The sequence below is a fragment of the Mizuhopecten yessoensis genome, unplaced genomic scaffold, assembly GCF_002113885.1.
Source record: "Mizuhopecten yessoensis strain PY_sf001 unplaced genomic scaffold, ASM211388v2 scaffold2729, whole genome shotgun sequence".
NCBI classification, from domain to species: Eukaryota; Metazoa; Mollusca; class Bivalvia; order Pectinida; family Pectinidae; genus Mizuhopecten; species Mizuhopecten yessoensis.
In genome coordinates, this window is record NW_018404690.1 from 67,110 (window position 1) to 85,190 (window position 18,081).

General features: G+C 37.6%; 1 protein-coding gene across 1 annotated transcript in view; it reads right to left on the reverse strand.

Moving 5' to 3' along the window:
- Nucleotides 1-757: 757 nt before the first annotated feature.
- The window catches only part of LOC110446484 (O-acyltransferase like protein-like), a 27,193-nt gene continuing 9,869 nt past the window's right edge, over nucleotides 758-18,081 (reverse strand). Inside the window, exons 6-15 of the mRNA XM_021491654.1 lie at nucleotides 17,754-17,927; nucleotides 17,490-17,586; nucleotides 16,948-17,040; nucleotides 13,901-14,066; nucleotides 11,650-11,729; nucleotides 9,770-9,889; nucleotides 7,889-8,012; nucleotides 5,458-5,647; nucleotides 4,851-4,993; nucleotides 758-1,446 (exon numbers count right to left, since the gene is read on the reverse strand). Coding sequence (XP_021347329.1) covers nucleotides 1,318-1,446; nucleotides 4,851-4,993; nucleotides 5,458-5,647; nucleotides 7,889-8,012; nucleotides 9,770-9,889; nucleotides 11,650-11,729; nucleotides 13,901-14,066; nucleotides 16,948-17,040; nucleotides 17,490-17,586; nucleotides 17,754-17,927 — 1,316 coding nt within the window. The 3' untranslated portion in view covers nucleotides 758-1,317. The remainder of the gene's footprint in view (nucleotides 1,447-4,850; nucleotides 4,994-5,457; nucleotides 5,648-7,888; nucleotides 8,013-9,769; nucleotides 9,890-11,649; nucleotides 11,730-13,900; nucleotides 14,067-16,947; nucleotides 17,041-17,489; nucleotides 17,587-17,753; nucleotides 17,928-18,081) is intronic.

The window sequence follows — 18,081 nt, forward strand, 5'->3', positions numbered from 1 at the left end:
ATCTGGACAGTTATTCGCTTGAAAGAATAGTCGATTGATTAACAACATTTGACAACACAAACAGAGATTATTTGTAGATTGATAAGCTCTAAGCAAATGAAGTATGTACATCTCATTCTTGACCGGAATTGAAAATCTTTTTCGCTACAATTTAATACAAGCAGAGACTATCTGCCAATTTGATACACAAAGAACGATTTGACATGATGAAAAGAAAGAAAAAGTATATCATTCGATATTTATGAACGCGATTGCCATGATTACGCGATTAATTGGAAATTGTGATTAAAATTTGTTAATATTTCAATTTATATTGAAAGTGTCATAGCATTACACATGTAAAAGCAAACACTATGGCTTGTATGGTTTTAAATTCTTCCCGAACAACTCAACACATCTCTGGGAATAAAGCTACCTAATGGATTTCGCATAAATTAGATCACGCTATTGCTACGTTATGACTATTGTAATATATAATTTCTTATTCTTGTCAGATCTTCCACTCGTTACATAAGCATCACTTTTACGTTTATAAAACATTATGTTGACGAGATAACGGTAAACAATAGGGACTCAAGCAGCTATGATAATCCTATATCAGATATCATGAATTATGACTTGTTTAGTATGTCATAGAGAGTTACTGTTGTTTATTTTTCTGGTGTTGTTTTGTCAATGTCAACTTCAAGTTCCGATATTATCCTCAGTGTTTATCATGTAAGGGGTTATTATCATTGTTTACAATAATTTATAAAATAAAACCCTGAAACATAAAGGAAAAACATATAGCATCATGCAATGCCTGCACTCTAATAAAAAAGTACAAAAGATTTCATTCAGTACATTTCATAGAATGGTTTTGCATGTATCGTTAGAAATGCTCTTAATCAAATTATATTAGGTAGATAGGTAAAAACAAAACGTAAAACACAGACTTGATGTTTAATTACAAATGTCTTATTATTTTATTTTAAAATCTTGATAAAAACTACAAAATTGTACAACGATTGCAAGTACATGTATATACATGTACATGCTTTTCAAATATGTTTAATGTGGTATACGCTGACGCGTTTTCCATATTCAGGCCAAACTTGATTGGACGATGGGAATAACTTCCCAGTATTTGTTCAAATGTGTAATATGGCATATCATCCTGTAAGAACCATAATGCAATTGTGTTATGAAGAAATACAATATTTCATTCAATTAAAAATACATTTTTTTTTTTTTTATATGGTTCTAGTTCATCCGCGTCCATTTCATGTCGTACAATATGTATATATCTGGACGTCTTATGCAGTTACGTAATGGTAACTATTGGTTTTTCTTTTTACCCCGCCGGAAGATAGCCCTCTCTAGCCCCATCATCGGGGACTCGAAGGTCAGTGACACGACGAAAGCCACACCGTAGGCGGTCACAAGATGTCCCAGGAACTGGTAGATCTGTTGGAAACACAACACACAAAAAAATAAAAATAAAATGACAATTGTCGTAAGAATACAAACGATGATATATGAAATATGCATGGAGTGATATTACTGTTGACGTATTTATACCTGCCTGCCTTTTGTTAAAAGCTTACTCGTTCATTTGTCATAAACTGTGATAGTTTTCTTTCTAAAAATTTAATTTCCATGTACATGTATCCTTAACTGTGATAGGTTTCTTTCTAAAATATCATATTTTCGTTTAGAGAAATATTTGCCTAATTCAAGCAATACAGCTGTGCGTGTCTAACGCCGCAATATGTATATGTGCCTCATTCTAGGTACAAGAGCAGCTCGTTTAATCTTTCTAGTCCGATCTTCTGCCACTGAGTTTAAACTTTCTGGTCCGACCTTTTACCATTGAGTAAAATCTTTATAGTCCGAATTTTTACCACTAGATTACATCTGTATAGTCCGACGTTTTACCACTGAGTAAAATCTTTATAGTCCGACCTTTTACAACTGAGTTTAATCTTTATAGTCCGCCATTTTACCACTGAGCAAAATCTTTATAGTCCGCCATTTTACCACTGAGCTAAATCTGTATAGTCCGCCATTTTACCACTGAGCTAAATCTTTATAGTCCGCCATTTTACCACTGAGCTAAATCTTTATAGTCCGCCATTTTACCACTGAGTAAAATCTTTATAGTCCGACCTTTTACAACTGAGTTTAATCTGTATAGTCCGCCATTTTACAACTGAGCTAAATCTTTATAGTCCGTTATTTTACCACTGAGTTAAATCATGCTAGTGCGACATTTTGCCACTGAGTAAAATCTGTATAGTCCGACCTTTTACCACTGAGTTAAATCTTTATAGTTCGACCTTTTATCCCTGAGTTAAATCTTCATAGTCCGACCTTTTACCACTGAGTTTAATTTTTATAGTCCGACCTTTTACCATTGAGTTTAATCTTTATAGTCCGACCTTTTACCACTGAGTAAAATCTTTATAGTCCGACCTTTTACCACTGAGTTAAATCTTTATAGTCCGACCTTTTACCACTGAGCTAAATCTTTTATAGTCCGACCTTTTACCACTGAGTTAAATCTTTATAGTCCGACCTTTTACCACTGAGTTAAATCTTTATAGTCCGACCTTTTACCACTGAATAAAATCTGTATAGTCTGACCTTTTACCACTGAGTAAAATCTTTATAGTCCGACCTTTTACCACTGAGTTTAATCTTTATAGTCTGACCTTTTACCACTGAGTTAAATCTTTATAGTCCGACCTTTTACCACTGAATAAAATCTCTATAGTCTGACCTTTTACCACTGAGTAAAATCTTTATAGTCCGGCCTTTTACAACTGAATTTAATCTTTATAGTACTGAGTAAAATCTTTATCGTCCAACCTTTTACCACTGAGCTAAATTTGTATAGTCCGCAATTTTACCACTGAGCTAATTCTTTATAGTCCGCCATTTTACCACTGAGTTAAATCATGCTAGTGCGACATTTTGCCACTGAGTAAAATCTGTATAGTCCGACCTTTTACCACTGAGTTAAATCTTTATAGTCCGACCTTTTACCACTGAATAAAATCTCTATAGTCTGACCTTTTACCACTGAGTAAAATCTTTATAGTCCGGCCTTTTACAACTGAATTTAATCTTTATAGTACTGAGTAAAATCTTTATCGTCCAACCTTTTACCACTGAGCTAAATTTGTATAGTCCGCAATTTTACCACTGAGCTAATTCTTTATAGTCCGCCATTTTACCACTGAGTTAAATCATGCTAGTGCGACATTTTGCCACTGAGTAAAATCTGTATAGTCCGACCTTTTACCACTGAGTTAAATCTGTATAGTCCGCCATTTCACCAATGAGCTAAATCTTTATAGTCCGCCATTTTACCACTGAGCAAAATCTTAATAGTCCGACCTTTTACCACTGAGCTAAATCTGTATAGTCCGCCATTTTACCACTGAGTAAAATCTTAATAGTCCGACCTTTTACCACTGAGCTAAATCTGTATAGTCAGCCATTTTACCACTGAGCTAAATCTTTATCGTCCAACCTTTTACCACTGAGTAAAATCTTTATCGTCCAACCTTTTACCACTGAGCTAAATTTGTATAGTCCGCAATTTTACCACTGAGCTAATTCTTTATAGTCCGCCATTTTACCACTGAGTTAAATCATGCTAGTGCGACATTTTGCCACTGAGTAAAATCTGTATAGTCCGACCTTTTACCACTGAGTTAAATCTTTATAGTCCGACCTTTTACCACTGAATAAAATCTGTATAGTCTGGCCTTTTACCACTGAGTAAAATCTTTATAGTCCGCCCTTTTACAACTGAATTTAATCTTTATAGTACTGAGTAAAATCTTTATCGTCCAACCTTTTACCACTGAGCTAAATTTGTATAGTCCGCAATTTTACCACTGAGCTAAATCTTTATAGTCCGCCATTTTACCACTGAGTAAAATCTTTATAGTCCGACCTTTTACCACTGAGTTAAATCTGTATAGTCCGCCATTTTACCAATGAGCTAAATCTTTATAGTCCGCCATTTTACCACTGAGTAAAATCTTAATAGTCCGACCTTTTACCACTGAGCTAAATCTGTATAGTCCGCCATTTTACCACTGAGCTAAATCTTTTAAGTCCGCCATTTTACCACTGAGTTTAATCATGCTAGAACGACATTTTGCCACTGAGTAAAATCTGTATAGTCCGACCTTTTACCACTGAGTTAAATCTTTATAGTCCGACCTTTTACCACTGAGCTAAATCTTTATAGTCCGACCTTTTACATTGAGTTAAATCTTTATAGTCCGACCTTTTACCACTGAGTTTAAGCTTTCTGGTCCGACCTTTTACCACTGAGTTAAATCGTTATAGTCCGACCTTTTACCACTGAGCTAAATCTGTATAGTCCGACCTTTTATCCCTGAGTTAAATCTTTATAGTCCGACCTTTTACCACTGAGTTAAATTGTTATAGTCCGACCTTTTACCACTGACCGCGATTGATATAGAAGGAACCGTCCAGGACGCTTTCATTTCAGGTGAATCTGGTCTTAGTTTTCTTGTAACGTGTCAATCTTTCAATTGTTTATATTGTGCCCTAGATTATTAGCTTAAATAACGATTTTGATTCTCGATTTAATATTCTCTTGTTGCAAGGACACAAAAATAGGCAATGACGTCATTCTTGCTTACAGATTTGTTTTTCAAATATTGTTTTGATATTGATAAATTTTCGTATTCCCCGGGCATTGTTTCATCAAAAATCATACAAACCAGATAATCACTAGGTTACTACAAAAGGATCCATTTGTTTTAACCCCTCAAAGATAGCCCAGTTCCACTCCCAGGAGTATAATTAGATGATGGTTCACTTGCCATGACAAAATCTGTTGCGTACACGGCCTGTCTGAGGGACCTTATGTAGACAAATATAATGATCGGATGAACGAGGTAGGCACAGTACGTCAGACGTCCGAGGGGGACGAATGGACTCCAGGACAAAATAGTGTTTATATATCCTGGAATAAAACAGAACGGGGAACATAACAATAAAAAGGATTATAACAGAAAGTCAGCATTTATTTATAACATCTTTACGTTGAGGTCTTGGAACTTTTCAGGATATATGTTCTCAACACTCTTTGTTTGTATATATTTAGTCTAAGAGAAAAACGCGGCACCAAGAAAATGATCAGACACAACCTATAAATAGTGCGTCCTCATTTAATTAATTAGTAAGCAGTAAAAATAAGCGTTAAGAGTATAACCCATTTTCAGTGTGTTGAGAAAAGCAGAAAAAGTGTTATGCATCACAGCATATTATTGCTACTTTTTATACAAACCATTGTAATAATATGAAAGAATATTTCAAATTTTGAAATTTTGAAATGTTATTTGAAATTGATATCAATGAAACTAACTAGCGCTGTAAACATTTGATTTTCTTTGGATTGATTCCAGAAATGCAATGACGTCAACCTACCACCATTTCCGGTAACGCATGCGAATATGACCCATGACACACACACTCCCCACAATGTCTTGTGGACGGCATTATAAAGGGCGGCAACGTTTACACTCATCGCAGTTTTACCACTGGTCTCATCGTAAACACCGTAGATAACCAGACACGCCAAGGTCGTCATCACAATCCATATAAACAATGATACTGGCTGGAAATGATAGGTTATTCCACATTGTTATGACTATTAAAATGGTCTTACACAATTTGTAAACAATTGTATTCACATCGAAGTAACTAAAATAGCTTACCTCGAGGTATCTTAATTGGTTTATATTTCAATTAGACGACTTCGTCACTAAGGTGACCTTTGTCACTAAGATGACCTTCGTGACTGAGATTATCTTTGTCACTCAGATGACTTTCGTCACTCAGATGACCTTCATCACTGAGGTGACCTTTGTCACTGAGATGACATTCGTCACTGATATGACCTTTGTCACAGAGGTGACCGTCGTCACTGATATGACCTTTGTCACTGAGATGACCTTCGTCACTGAGAAGACCTTTTCACTAAGATGACCTTTGTCACTGATATGACCTTTGTCACTAAGATGACCTTCGTCACTAAAATGACCATTATCACTGAGTTGACCTTCGTCACTGAGATGACCTTTGTCTCTTAGGTGACCTTCGTCACTGAAATGACCTTTGTCACTGTGATGACCTTTGCCACTGAGATGACCTTCGCCACTATAACCTTTGTCATTTAAATTACCTATTTTGATTGGTTTCGTCTGTTGTCAGTTTTAATCACACTTTCATTTTCTATTAAAAACCTGTTTGGTCAATGTTGAGGTTATGAGCTTGTAGCGGGTATCAGATTGAATAGAAAGTAGGGCTGGCCCAAAGACTACATAGGGAAGGGCCGTTGTGGTCACAATACAAAACTTTTAAGTGACATCTCTAAAACAGGACAATCTTTCACAACATTCATTAAAACGATTCATAGATGATGCTTGATATGAGCTGAGTTGAGGGCAAGGGCCTGCCCATCAGCAGCCTAGAATTGAAAACTTTCAAAATGCGATCCTTTAAAACTTACTGAGGAAGTATTTTACCCACATTTCATATAATGATCTTTAGAAGATGAGAATCAGAGTCTATGCTCATACAAAGGCTGACATCAAGGAGCCTTAGCTGCCATTACATTTGTACGGGTCAAAGAGTGCAACATTTTTAAGCGTTATCTCTTCTGAAACGTACTGGTAGACTTTCAGTGTATTTTATAAAAAGGAACTAAGATGATCAGAATCAGAATCTAGAAAGGAGAAAAGTATAACACATAGGGAGAGACTTGAAGGGTCATTTGATATATCAGAAGGCCATAGTATGCAAATCATTCAAAAGACATCTTAAATTAAAATTGCAGTTGAAATATGAGCAAGATTTAATAAATTGATATTTGGATGATGAATATAATATTGTATCTTACGGAAGAGGCTGAAGTCCCCTGGGGCTGAAGGGCGGGGCAAGTTAAGTGTCACAGAGTTAAGTGTCACAATTAATACAACGGCAAGCAGACACGTACAGGAAGGAACGACACAACATATCAAACGACAAGGAGCGCATAAGGAAACAACATCGCCAAAGAAGGCATAGACAACGACGTTCAAGCGGCCAGTATTCAGTATTACACGCTACTCTGTAAGAATATGAATCGTCCAAATAGAATAACTTACTTCACTCTTTTATTATACCGTCAGCTAATGTATCATTGTGAATTGTCTATGTGTTAACTATCATTTTTAGTTCAAACAAGGACGCAACACCACCTGCTACAGCACCGACACACTCACTTCCTAGACGAAAAAAATAGTTCATCTCAATTTAATACCACACTCGAAAACACTATAAATATGCCGTGAATTTTTATATTGTGAATAACGCATGTTGTAACTATGTATTGTTTGTAAATATGCGTTATGCATAAGATTATGGAGGAAAATGAAAATATATGATTAAAAAGCGGAGAAAAGAAAAGTAAGAAAAAAAACAACGAAACCGCGTCGCCGAGAGAGAGGATACCTGGAATCAGAAGGTAAAAAGTCAAAAACAAGGGGAGTTAAGTCCGTCAAAATGACGTCACACTCAAAATACACACCTATTGGAAACAAGGGGAGTTAATTCAGTCGGTAACACTAAAACTGATGACGTCACACGCAAAAAAACACACATGATGAATACATGTAGATATTGGGACGTAGGTTCATGGGGTTGCTAAGGCGCCATCTTGGATCCAAGATGGCGGATTTCCTTTGCAACCCCACCCCATATCAACATGTATTCATCACAGAGGGTAAACGCTGTTAGACATGATGTTGAATTACAACTCTGGTGCTACAGGTATCATTTTATTGCATGACAATATTCGATACAGTGTTAAACCTACCGGTTTCATGTTGTATTTGCCTTTCGTTCTGTAGAGAATATAGCCCGTCATCATGCCGATGATGTAGGGTCCCATGCGACAGTACGGTTTGATGTAGTACTTTTCGAAATAATCCCCACTGTGTCTGTACCATATGAAACATATAGTGTTAGGATAGCATATGACAATATTACAATAATTTCATAACCAAACGTTTGGCCAAAAATAGCGTTATGTATTTGTAATGAGTTTTGTTTTATTAACATAAGAAAATACCTCTTCAACATCATGTATTACATCTTGAAATTAAACTCTTTCCGTTCCGTACCGTTGTCTTTACTGACAACAAAATAATGTGCCATCTCATCTTTGTTGTCATGTAAAGACGACAAAATTATATGCCGTCTCATCTTTGTTGACATGTAAAGACGACAAAATAATAGGCCACCTCATCCTTGTTGTCATGTAAAGACGACAAAATAATATGCCGTCTCATCCTTGTTGTCGTGCACAAAAGACCAAATAATAAGCAGTCACATCCTCGTAGTCGTGAGTACACGACAAGGGACTTTGTTGTTATAGTACATGTCTTCTGGTTATCTGTTTATAAAACACGATAGTCGTATAATCCTATACAATTATAGCATGTTGATGAGGTCGATACATGGTTATATCAACCTAAGAAAGCAATATCGACCTCGGACGATCACAGTGGTGATTATCCCCCAGAATAATCCAACAGTGTGACCAAACACTGATGGGAGAATAGTGTTCAACAACAGCGAGTCATTGTCGTTTCATCTCATCTCGGTCACCTGATTTATGTAAAAACTGATGTTATCGATGTTACCAAATGAAAAAGAAATATTTTTGTCACAAAGGTAACTTAAACTACATGTAATGCAAAAGTAGTGTGTAAGATCTGGGTAGTATATGTACTATGTACAAACAGTGGTTTTGTCAGTCAGCTGAATTTTTGTAAAGCACCTTAAGACCCTTCCATTTATGAAGAGTATTTGATTCTACCATATCTGGATATTGAGAAGAAGATTTTTGAAATTTCAGTCAATTCGACCCTTTTTGGCCCCACCTATCAGTCCCTGGGGGTCAGTCAGGGCTGATATGTGCATATCATCAAACTGCTATCCAATACTGATAATGCAATCCAAGTTTGAATTAATTCCAATGGAAATGAAACAAATGATGGTCCAAAATGTGATTTCCCTATATAAACTATAGCAAAGTTTACCCCCTCCCGAGGGGGAAACGTGAGACCCCAGGGTCGTGAAATTCACAATTGTGGTAACGCACATTAGGACCCTTTCATCTATGAAGAGTATTTGATTCTACCATATCTGGGTCTTGAGAAGAAGATTTTTGAAATTTTAGTCAATTTGACCATTTTCGGCCCCGCCCCTCAGGCCCCTGGGGGCTGGGGATCATATCATTCACAATTTTTTTGTTGACCTTTGGCCATGGAAGGTTTCTGCTAAATTTCATTGAAATTGGTTCAGGGGTTTTGGAGAAGAAGTCGAAAATGTAGATTGTTTACGGACGCACAACGAACGACGCCGGACAGAAGGCGATTGCAATAGGTCACTTGAGACTTTGTCTCAGGTGACCTAAAAAGCGAAATCAAACCTCGCATGAATGACAGTAGAATATCCACCTATTAAAACTTCTGTAAGCGTACTTGTTCTAGTAGTAATCTTATTTTAGCGCGTTTTGCGCTCTACAAATTGAGGTTTCTGTCTAGAACGTTTTTGTGAGTGCGCCAATTTATCAATGCACAAATCTGTTCAAAATAATAATACTTTGAAATTTAAGTCCGGTAAAATAAGTTTTTTCGCGGGATCTTTTCTGTTCAGTCTTAGGCTTTGATAAGACGATAAGCTTACTCACGGGTTAGGTACCATGGAATACTGAGTAGATGGCAGTTCGTAGGTCTTAGATATCACTCCGCTGGCAATAGTAGTTCCCAATAGAAATAGGACAGCAATTGCGCTTCCGATCTTCTTCGAGCTAAAAAAAGACATCAAATTGGGTGTTAAAATGTAAGGTTGATAGAGAAATAAAATACAATGTTAAGATATATAAAACATTATCTGAGATTTGTAAAATAATGTTAATCCTTCTTAGGTTTACCCATGGCCTGTTACAAACTCATTCTCACTGTATTACCCACAGGCTATTACACAACCACCCACTGTATTATCTGAAGATGTATGCAACCTTCCTTAATATCATCCGTAGATTGTTCCCCAACTCACCACGGTATTACCCTTATACTGGTACACAAATCGCCCAAGTATAACATGGACCCATAAATTATCACAAGACTCACCTCTGTATTGTCCATAGTCTGTTACACGACTAACCACGATATTACTCATAGTCTGTTCAACAACTCACCATAGTATTACTCATAGACTGGTACACGACTCAGCACAGTGTCATTCATAGACTGGTACACGACTCAGCACAGTGTCATTCATAGACTGGTACACGACTCAGCACAGTATTATTCATAGACTGGTTAACGACTCAGCACAGTATTACTCATAGTCTGTTCAACAACTCTCCATAGTATTACTCATAGACTAGTACACGACAGTTATAGACTGGTACACGACTCAACATAGTATTGCCCATAGACTAGTACGCGACTCAGCACAGTATCATTTATAGACTGGTACACGCCTCAGCATAGTATTGCCCATAGACTGGTACACGACATTCATTGACTGGTACATGACTCAGCACAGTATTATTCACAGACTGTTACATGACTTACCTCAGTATTGCCCATAGACTGGTACACGACTCAGCATAGTATTGCCTATAGACTAGTACGCGACTCAGCACAGTATCGTTTATAGACTAGTACACGACTCAGCACAGTATTATTCACAGACTCTTACATGACTCACCTCAGTATTGCCCATAGACTGCTACATGACCTACCTCAGTATTGCCCATAGACTATTACACGACTCTACTCAGTATTAATCACAGACTGTTACATGACTCACGTCAGTATTGCCCATAGACTGTTACATGACTTACCTCAGTATTGCCCATAGACTGGTACACGACTCAGCATAGTATTGCCTATAGACTAGTACGCGACTCAGCACAGTATCATTCATAGACTAGTACACGAATCAGCACAGTATTATTCACAGACTGTTACATGACTCACCTCAGTATTGCCCATAGACTGGTACACGACTCAGCAAAGTATTGCCCATAGACTAGTACACGACTCACCTCAGTATTGCCCATAGACTAGTACACGACTCACCTCAGTATTATTCACAGACTCTTACATGACTCACCTCAGTATTGCCTATAGACTATTACACGACTCAGCATAGTATTGCCTATATACTAGCACACGACTCACCTCAGTATTGCCGATAGACTATTACACGACTCACCTCATTATTGCCGATAGACTAATACACGACTCACCTCAGTATTGCCGTTAGACTATTACACGATTCAGCATAGTATTGCCTGTATACTAGCACACGACTCACCTCAGTATTACCCATAGTCTGTCACACAACCCCTCGCAATAGTATCTATAGACTGTTTTGTATTTCTCCCCAGTATTTAACATAAACATTAACACAACTCACCTCAGTCTTACCATACTCTGTTATACACTTCTCATTATTACATAGATGCTGTTACATTATATTGCCCCTCCTCAGTATTCTTCCTTAACTCTACACAACCTGTCTCAGTACTACCCCTAAAGATACAACATTACTTACAAATACAGCGGAACTAGTATAATTGGACTGATCACGTAAAACTGCATGTCATTTGCAAGGTACCATGACCAGCCAAAACACTGTAAACACAAAACAAGACAAACTATAAATGCGTTGATTATTCAATCAGATTAAATGAGTATAGTGCAGACTTGGCTTGTAACAAAAACGTCCAAAGTGATTTGATGACAAAAAAAACAATGTCACCAGATTTTCGATTCAGTGAATTTTACTTCATATCCGTAAGGTGCAGATCCGCTATTTTTGATCATGTATCCTTGTTAGAGTTCAGTAATCCTCTTTGCGAGATTCTTGCGTTAGTGTATGCATTTGTATCAGTATTTTATTTTTATTTTATTACTACAAACTCAATGTTTGAACCTTTAATTAATTTATTATTTCTTTATTTTTGCTATTTATTCAATACGCCATGTTTGACACAGGGCAGAGGCACTAATAGCTAAAATCGCCTGTTGTTGGTATTACTCGAAGCCCTACAAATGCCTGTAGGTTGGTATACTATTTTCCTTGTTGGTAAAACATTAAACAAGTTGTCAACAGTAACAAATTGTGTTTACACATCACCTATGTAAGTTAGACTTAAAAGATATACATTGTACTAGAAATATGTACAAATTCTAGCTCAGTAAAGTTATTTTGGTATATAACTGCGTACAGGTTTTATTCCTAGTCAATATGAATAAGAATGCCAACTGAAAGCAGTATTTGTTTTTCTCAAATTGCAAACTAACACTCATATTATGCGAATGTCCGGAAACCAGCACTGCAAATGAACTTTAATGCATCAAAATCACTATTACATGAATATAGGTATCATGGAAATGTACGACGTATTCTCAGTAAATCTTGTTTTTGTTTTGTGCTAATGACTTTGTTAGTTTATGTGTAGTTTTCTACAACATTTATCTTCTTTCTTTATTTTAAAATTCTGTTTAGCGTAAGTAAGCATTTAAGGGGACATAACTTATGACATGTGTGTAAAGGAGTTCTCTCCCTTCTATTGCAAAAATATGTTTCCACTTTACTCCCGTCTACCAAGTTCTATTTTATATTTTTTCTGTGTTTTCTGTGTATGATTCAATGTTTTAATTGATATATGGTTTTGTATATTTTTTAACAATTCGCTGAAATATGTGGTTTTAGCTTCAACCGTTTCTTTAATTTACATTTTAATGGTGTACACATTCTCAATATTTACATATTGAATATTTAGTATCATAACCTAGTTTTGTTACACCTATAAATAAATCATAATGCTATTTGTCTTGATAACTAATGTGCTACTTTGTTTTTTTTGTACCTTGCTGTCCTTGTTTAATTGTCCTCTGTGACATATGTAAACTGTTTCTGACATTTTCAAATTATCTGCATGTTACTTACACTTGTACATCAGTATTTCAGCAAACCTATCCTGCCTCGCCGGTCTATTTACATATGAAGTGTCGCTTAAACCAGTGCTATATTTTACATCCACTTTGCAAAAAAAGTAGCTAGGGTTGAGGGAACCCGGTGCTCCTTTCGGTTTAGTATTGCTATGAGATTGGCTGTTTTTTGTGAAAAATAATATTTTTTCGATTCAAAGCTCACGAGAAAAGTTGTGTGAAACGATTTTATCGTGTTCGGTCTCTGTAGGCAATTTTGAACGAACGTGACTGACTAATACTAGATCTTGATGTTAGGACACAAAAGTTCATCGAACTTGTATCCCCTCTACCGTTAATTGATTGTATTTGATTAGGTCTATTTGACTGTTTTTAAAAATAACTAACTTGATTGTTGTAAGCTCGCATCAGTTTTCGGGAAAATATAAATCAACATATAATATAAATGAAGTTTCATCGGAGAATGTTGGTTGTTCTGAAAATACGGCGCATGCAAGATTGCAACGGATGTGCATAGCGACAAAATGTCTACGATAACTCAAAGACAAAGTAAAGGGATGCTTAAACTGTACATGTACGTTAGATTGGTCCAGTTCGTGACTTCCACATACTATCACGTATTACGATAAGTTGCCTTCAAAGCTTTGACAAATGACCAGAATATTATGTTCGAGACACTTCGGTCCGTTGCTGCAGCATTGGATGTATACGCAAGAGTCTTCCGAAGGTAACATACATAACGAGTAAAACAGTTATTGATTGTGTGAACTAATCGATCTATAATTATTCAATGAATGAAGTTTGATATCATTTCAATTCCAAAATAGATTAGAACGATTGTAAATCACCATTTTGTCTGTCTTTACTAGATTGTTGACGTAGATAAGGTTGGTCCACCATGAATCCTTACAGTAGTCGGTCTCCAAACCGGTTACGGACCACATCGGCCCGTCACCAAGGTAACGGAACAATACGATGTCAAGCATCATCACCATCATGTAGGGGGGAGTCAGTCTGACGATAAATTAAGGATATAATTTCAAAAGTCTTCATGTAAATCTTTCCTTTGTTTATATATTGCCCTAGTTATATATTGTTTTTGAGTTCAAGTTATAGTTGTGTTAACACATATCTATTAGCTTGGTGTATTTATATGCAGTCTGTCGTTCCACATGTCGATATGTACTTTTTCATTGTAAGTGTGATGATACGTATAAAATCCATTGATACTTCAAATATTTTATAGGAAAATTGTAAACATAAATGAATATAATTTAAACATGATTATACTTGCAGTTTAATATTTTAGCAGTAAAACTCTATTGATAAATTACCAATGTAGCAGCATACATGTATATACATTACTTCAATAATAAGTATCAGTAAAAATTATAAGTCTTAATATGAAATACCAGTATATTTACTAAAGGATGTTAAATTTGTATTGTTAATATTGATGTTCCTATAGCTACTAGTATATAATCATCATACCAAAAAACTGCGGCATCATCTTACGGTCACGCACGTGGTCGACCGTAGTGGGGATGACCGTAGTTGACTTTAGTAGACCGTATAGGTGACCTTGGTTACACGTATTAAACGTAGTTAGGCGTAGTTCAACGTAGTTATAAACTTAGCATTACTTAACCCTACTTCACCCTAGTTGACCCTAGTTAACCGTACTTAACAGTACTGTGAACGTACTGTGACCGTACTTCAAACGTAGGCCAACCCCATAGCTGTGCTTATTTGACCCTATTTCCCCCTACTTGACCGTAGTTAGAACCGTAGTACATGTTCCATTATACTACTATCATCAACGATAAATACTACGGTCAAGTAGGGTCAATTACGGTCAACTAGGGTCAACTATGTTCGAACTACGGTCACAGTAGCGTATTGGCATCCAAAGTCACCGTAGAGATATTTTGAACATGTTGAAAATATTTTGACTTACCACGACCAAATCATGGGTTTCTTGAAGTTAAAACAACGTTTATAATTACGTTGAACTACGCCTAACTACGTTTAATGCGTTTAACTAAGATCACCTACGGCCTACTACAGTCGACTACGGTCATCCCCCACTACGGTCAACTACAGACAACTACGGTCATCCCCCACTACGGTCTACTATAGTCAACTACGGTTATCCCCCACTACGGTCTACTACAGTCAACTACGGACATCCCCCACTACGGTCTACTACAGTCAACTACGGCCATCCCCCACTACGCTCTACTACAGTCAACTACGGCCATCCCCCACTACGCTCTACTACAGTCAACTACGGCCATCCCCCACTACGGTCTACTACAGTCGACTACGGTCATCCCCCCCTACGGTCTACTACAGTCAACTACGGTCATCCTCCACTACGGTCTACTACAGTCAACTACGGACATCCCCCACTACGGTCTCCTCCAGTCAACTACGGTCATCCCCCACTACGGGCTACTATAGTCAACTACGGTCATCCCCCAGTACGGTCTACTACAGTCAACTACGGTCATCCCCACTACGGTCAACTACAGTCAACTACGGTCATTCCCCACTACGGTCTACTACAGTCAACTACGGTCACCCCCACTACGGTCAACTACAGTCAACTACAGTCATCCCCCACTACGGTCTACTACAGTCGACTACGGACATCCCCCACTACGGTCTACTACAGTCAACTACGGCCATCCCCCACTACGGTCTACTACAGTCAACTACGGACATCCCCCACCATGGTCTCCTATAGTCAAATACGGGCATCCCCCACTACGGTCTACTACAGTCAACTACGGTCATGCCCCACTACGGTCTACTACAGTCAACTACGGCCATCCCCCACTACGCTCTACTACAGTCAACTACGGCCATCCCCCACTACGGTCTACTACAGTCAACTACGGTCAGCCCCACTACGGTCAACTACAGTCAACTACAGTCATCCCCCACTACGGTCTACTACAGTCGACTACGGTCATCCCCCCCTACGGTCTACTACAGTCAACTACGGTCACCCCCCACTACGGTCAACTACAGTCAACTACAGTCATCCCCCACTACGGTCTACTACAGTCAACTACGGCCATCCCCCACTACGGTCAACTACAGTCAAATACGGTCATCCCCCACTACGGTCAACTACAGACAACTACGGTCATCCCCCACTACGGTCTACTACAGTAAACTACGGTCATCCCCCACTACGGTCTACTACAGTCAACTACGGACATCCCCACTACGGTCAACTACAGTCAACTACGGTCTTCCCCCACTACGGTCTACTATAGTCAACTACGGTTATCCCCCACTACGGTCTACTACAGTCAACTACGGACATCCCCCACCATGGTCTCCTATAGTCAAATACGGGCATCCCCCACTACGGTCTACTACAGTCAACTACGGTCATCCCCCACCACAGTCGACTACGGTCATCCCCCACTACGGTCAACTACATGTGTGACCGTAAGATGTGGCCACGGCTTTTATGTCACACCTCAGTTCATTATGGAATATATCAGTTTAGGTAAAGTACGTGGAATGTAGATTACTATCTCCATTTAGATAAACTTAATTTTGCCTATTCCAAACTAAGTTTACAGTCTTTTTTTAGATATGTCATTATGACAAAAACCTCAATTAAAAACCTTACCATAACAAAAATCTCTTATATTTTGTCTTTGTTTAAACACAAATGTATCAATTCAATAGTGTTTATCTTCCGACTGAAGTCATAAGGAGAAATAAGTAACTTTTCTGATAGGAGGGTTATACCATAAACCAGTATTAACGTATTTTTGCATCATTTATTTAAAAAATAAATGGTATAACCAGCAAATCCGTAATTTCCAAAGACGCGCTAGACTGTTGCGTAATTAAATTAATTGATTCTTACCTCCAGAACCTATGGAAGTAAAACATGAACCAGTTAATACGACCCTTCTCTCTCTTCATCTCCTTCATGAAAACGTACGCTACCAACAACCCGCTGTAAGGGAAACATAGCAAACGTTTCATTTGATTAACTTAGACACATACTTCGATTTATTATATCACATTAAGGTTGCTCCAGTTTCAAAATCCTTTTTAAGTTTTTGAATTCTATTCATAAACTTTAAATGGGGACGGAGGCTGCAACCAACGGAGATCGACCTTAACAACTTAAACAGATTCTATAATAATTAATTTATCGTTTGAATCAATTAAAACAAACCAAATGACTATTTGCAGCCTTCATAACATTCAAATTATTCAAATAGGTTTCTTTTCCATCTAATTGATTGATCTACATTAATGAATCACGTCAGCGATGCTTATACAGGATAACCCATACCGACCGTACGTTTTTAAACACTTTCGATCTAAAAAATATCCAACCAGCATGGTAACATAACCCTTAAAAGCGAAATGAATTTAAACAAATCATGTTATACTTACCTCAAGGTGAAGAAGGTGTCGACGGATAGGAGAGCGTTCGTTATGGCCATGAAACTTCTCCTCTTCAACATCTGGGATGCGAATGGAGCAGTATTTACTGAAATCATGATAAGATGTCTGTGACGACAGTCTATCTGAATATATATTTGATCTTTGAAAAAATTGTCCTACCGAATTTCACATTTCTTATCATTGCCTATAATCATAAATATTAGTCAACATAAATCTTGTCTGTGAATTGCTCTTGTCAATTGTCGAACTTACCTAACGCCCCCTGCAAGAGAAGGAAGATGTAGGTATGTCCCAAGATTACCCAAGTCATGCTGAGGAACCGGATTCCATTGATAGCGCCCATGGTTCCTCCTGTCTGTTTTGCACTGAGCAATTTCCTCCCATTCGTCCAAACCGAAAAAGACAGGAGCAACTTGGAACACAGTCCTTCGGAGTAAGATTATTGTGATGTTAAAAGAGGGCGAGAAATTAAATTAGGGTTAGTACATAATTAAACCACATTAGATGTCTTGGACTCTCTTACACACTATTAAAGGAAACAGTTTTCAACCCATGGGGGTGGGGGTGGGGGGTGGGGGGT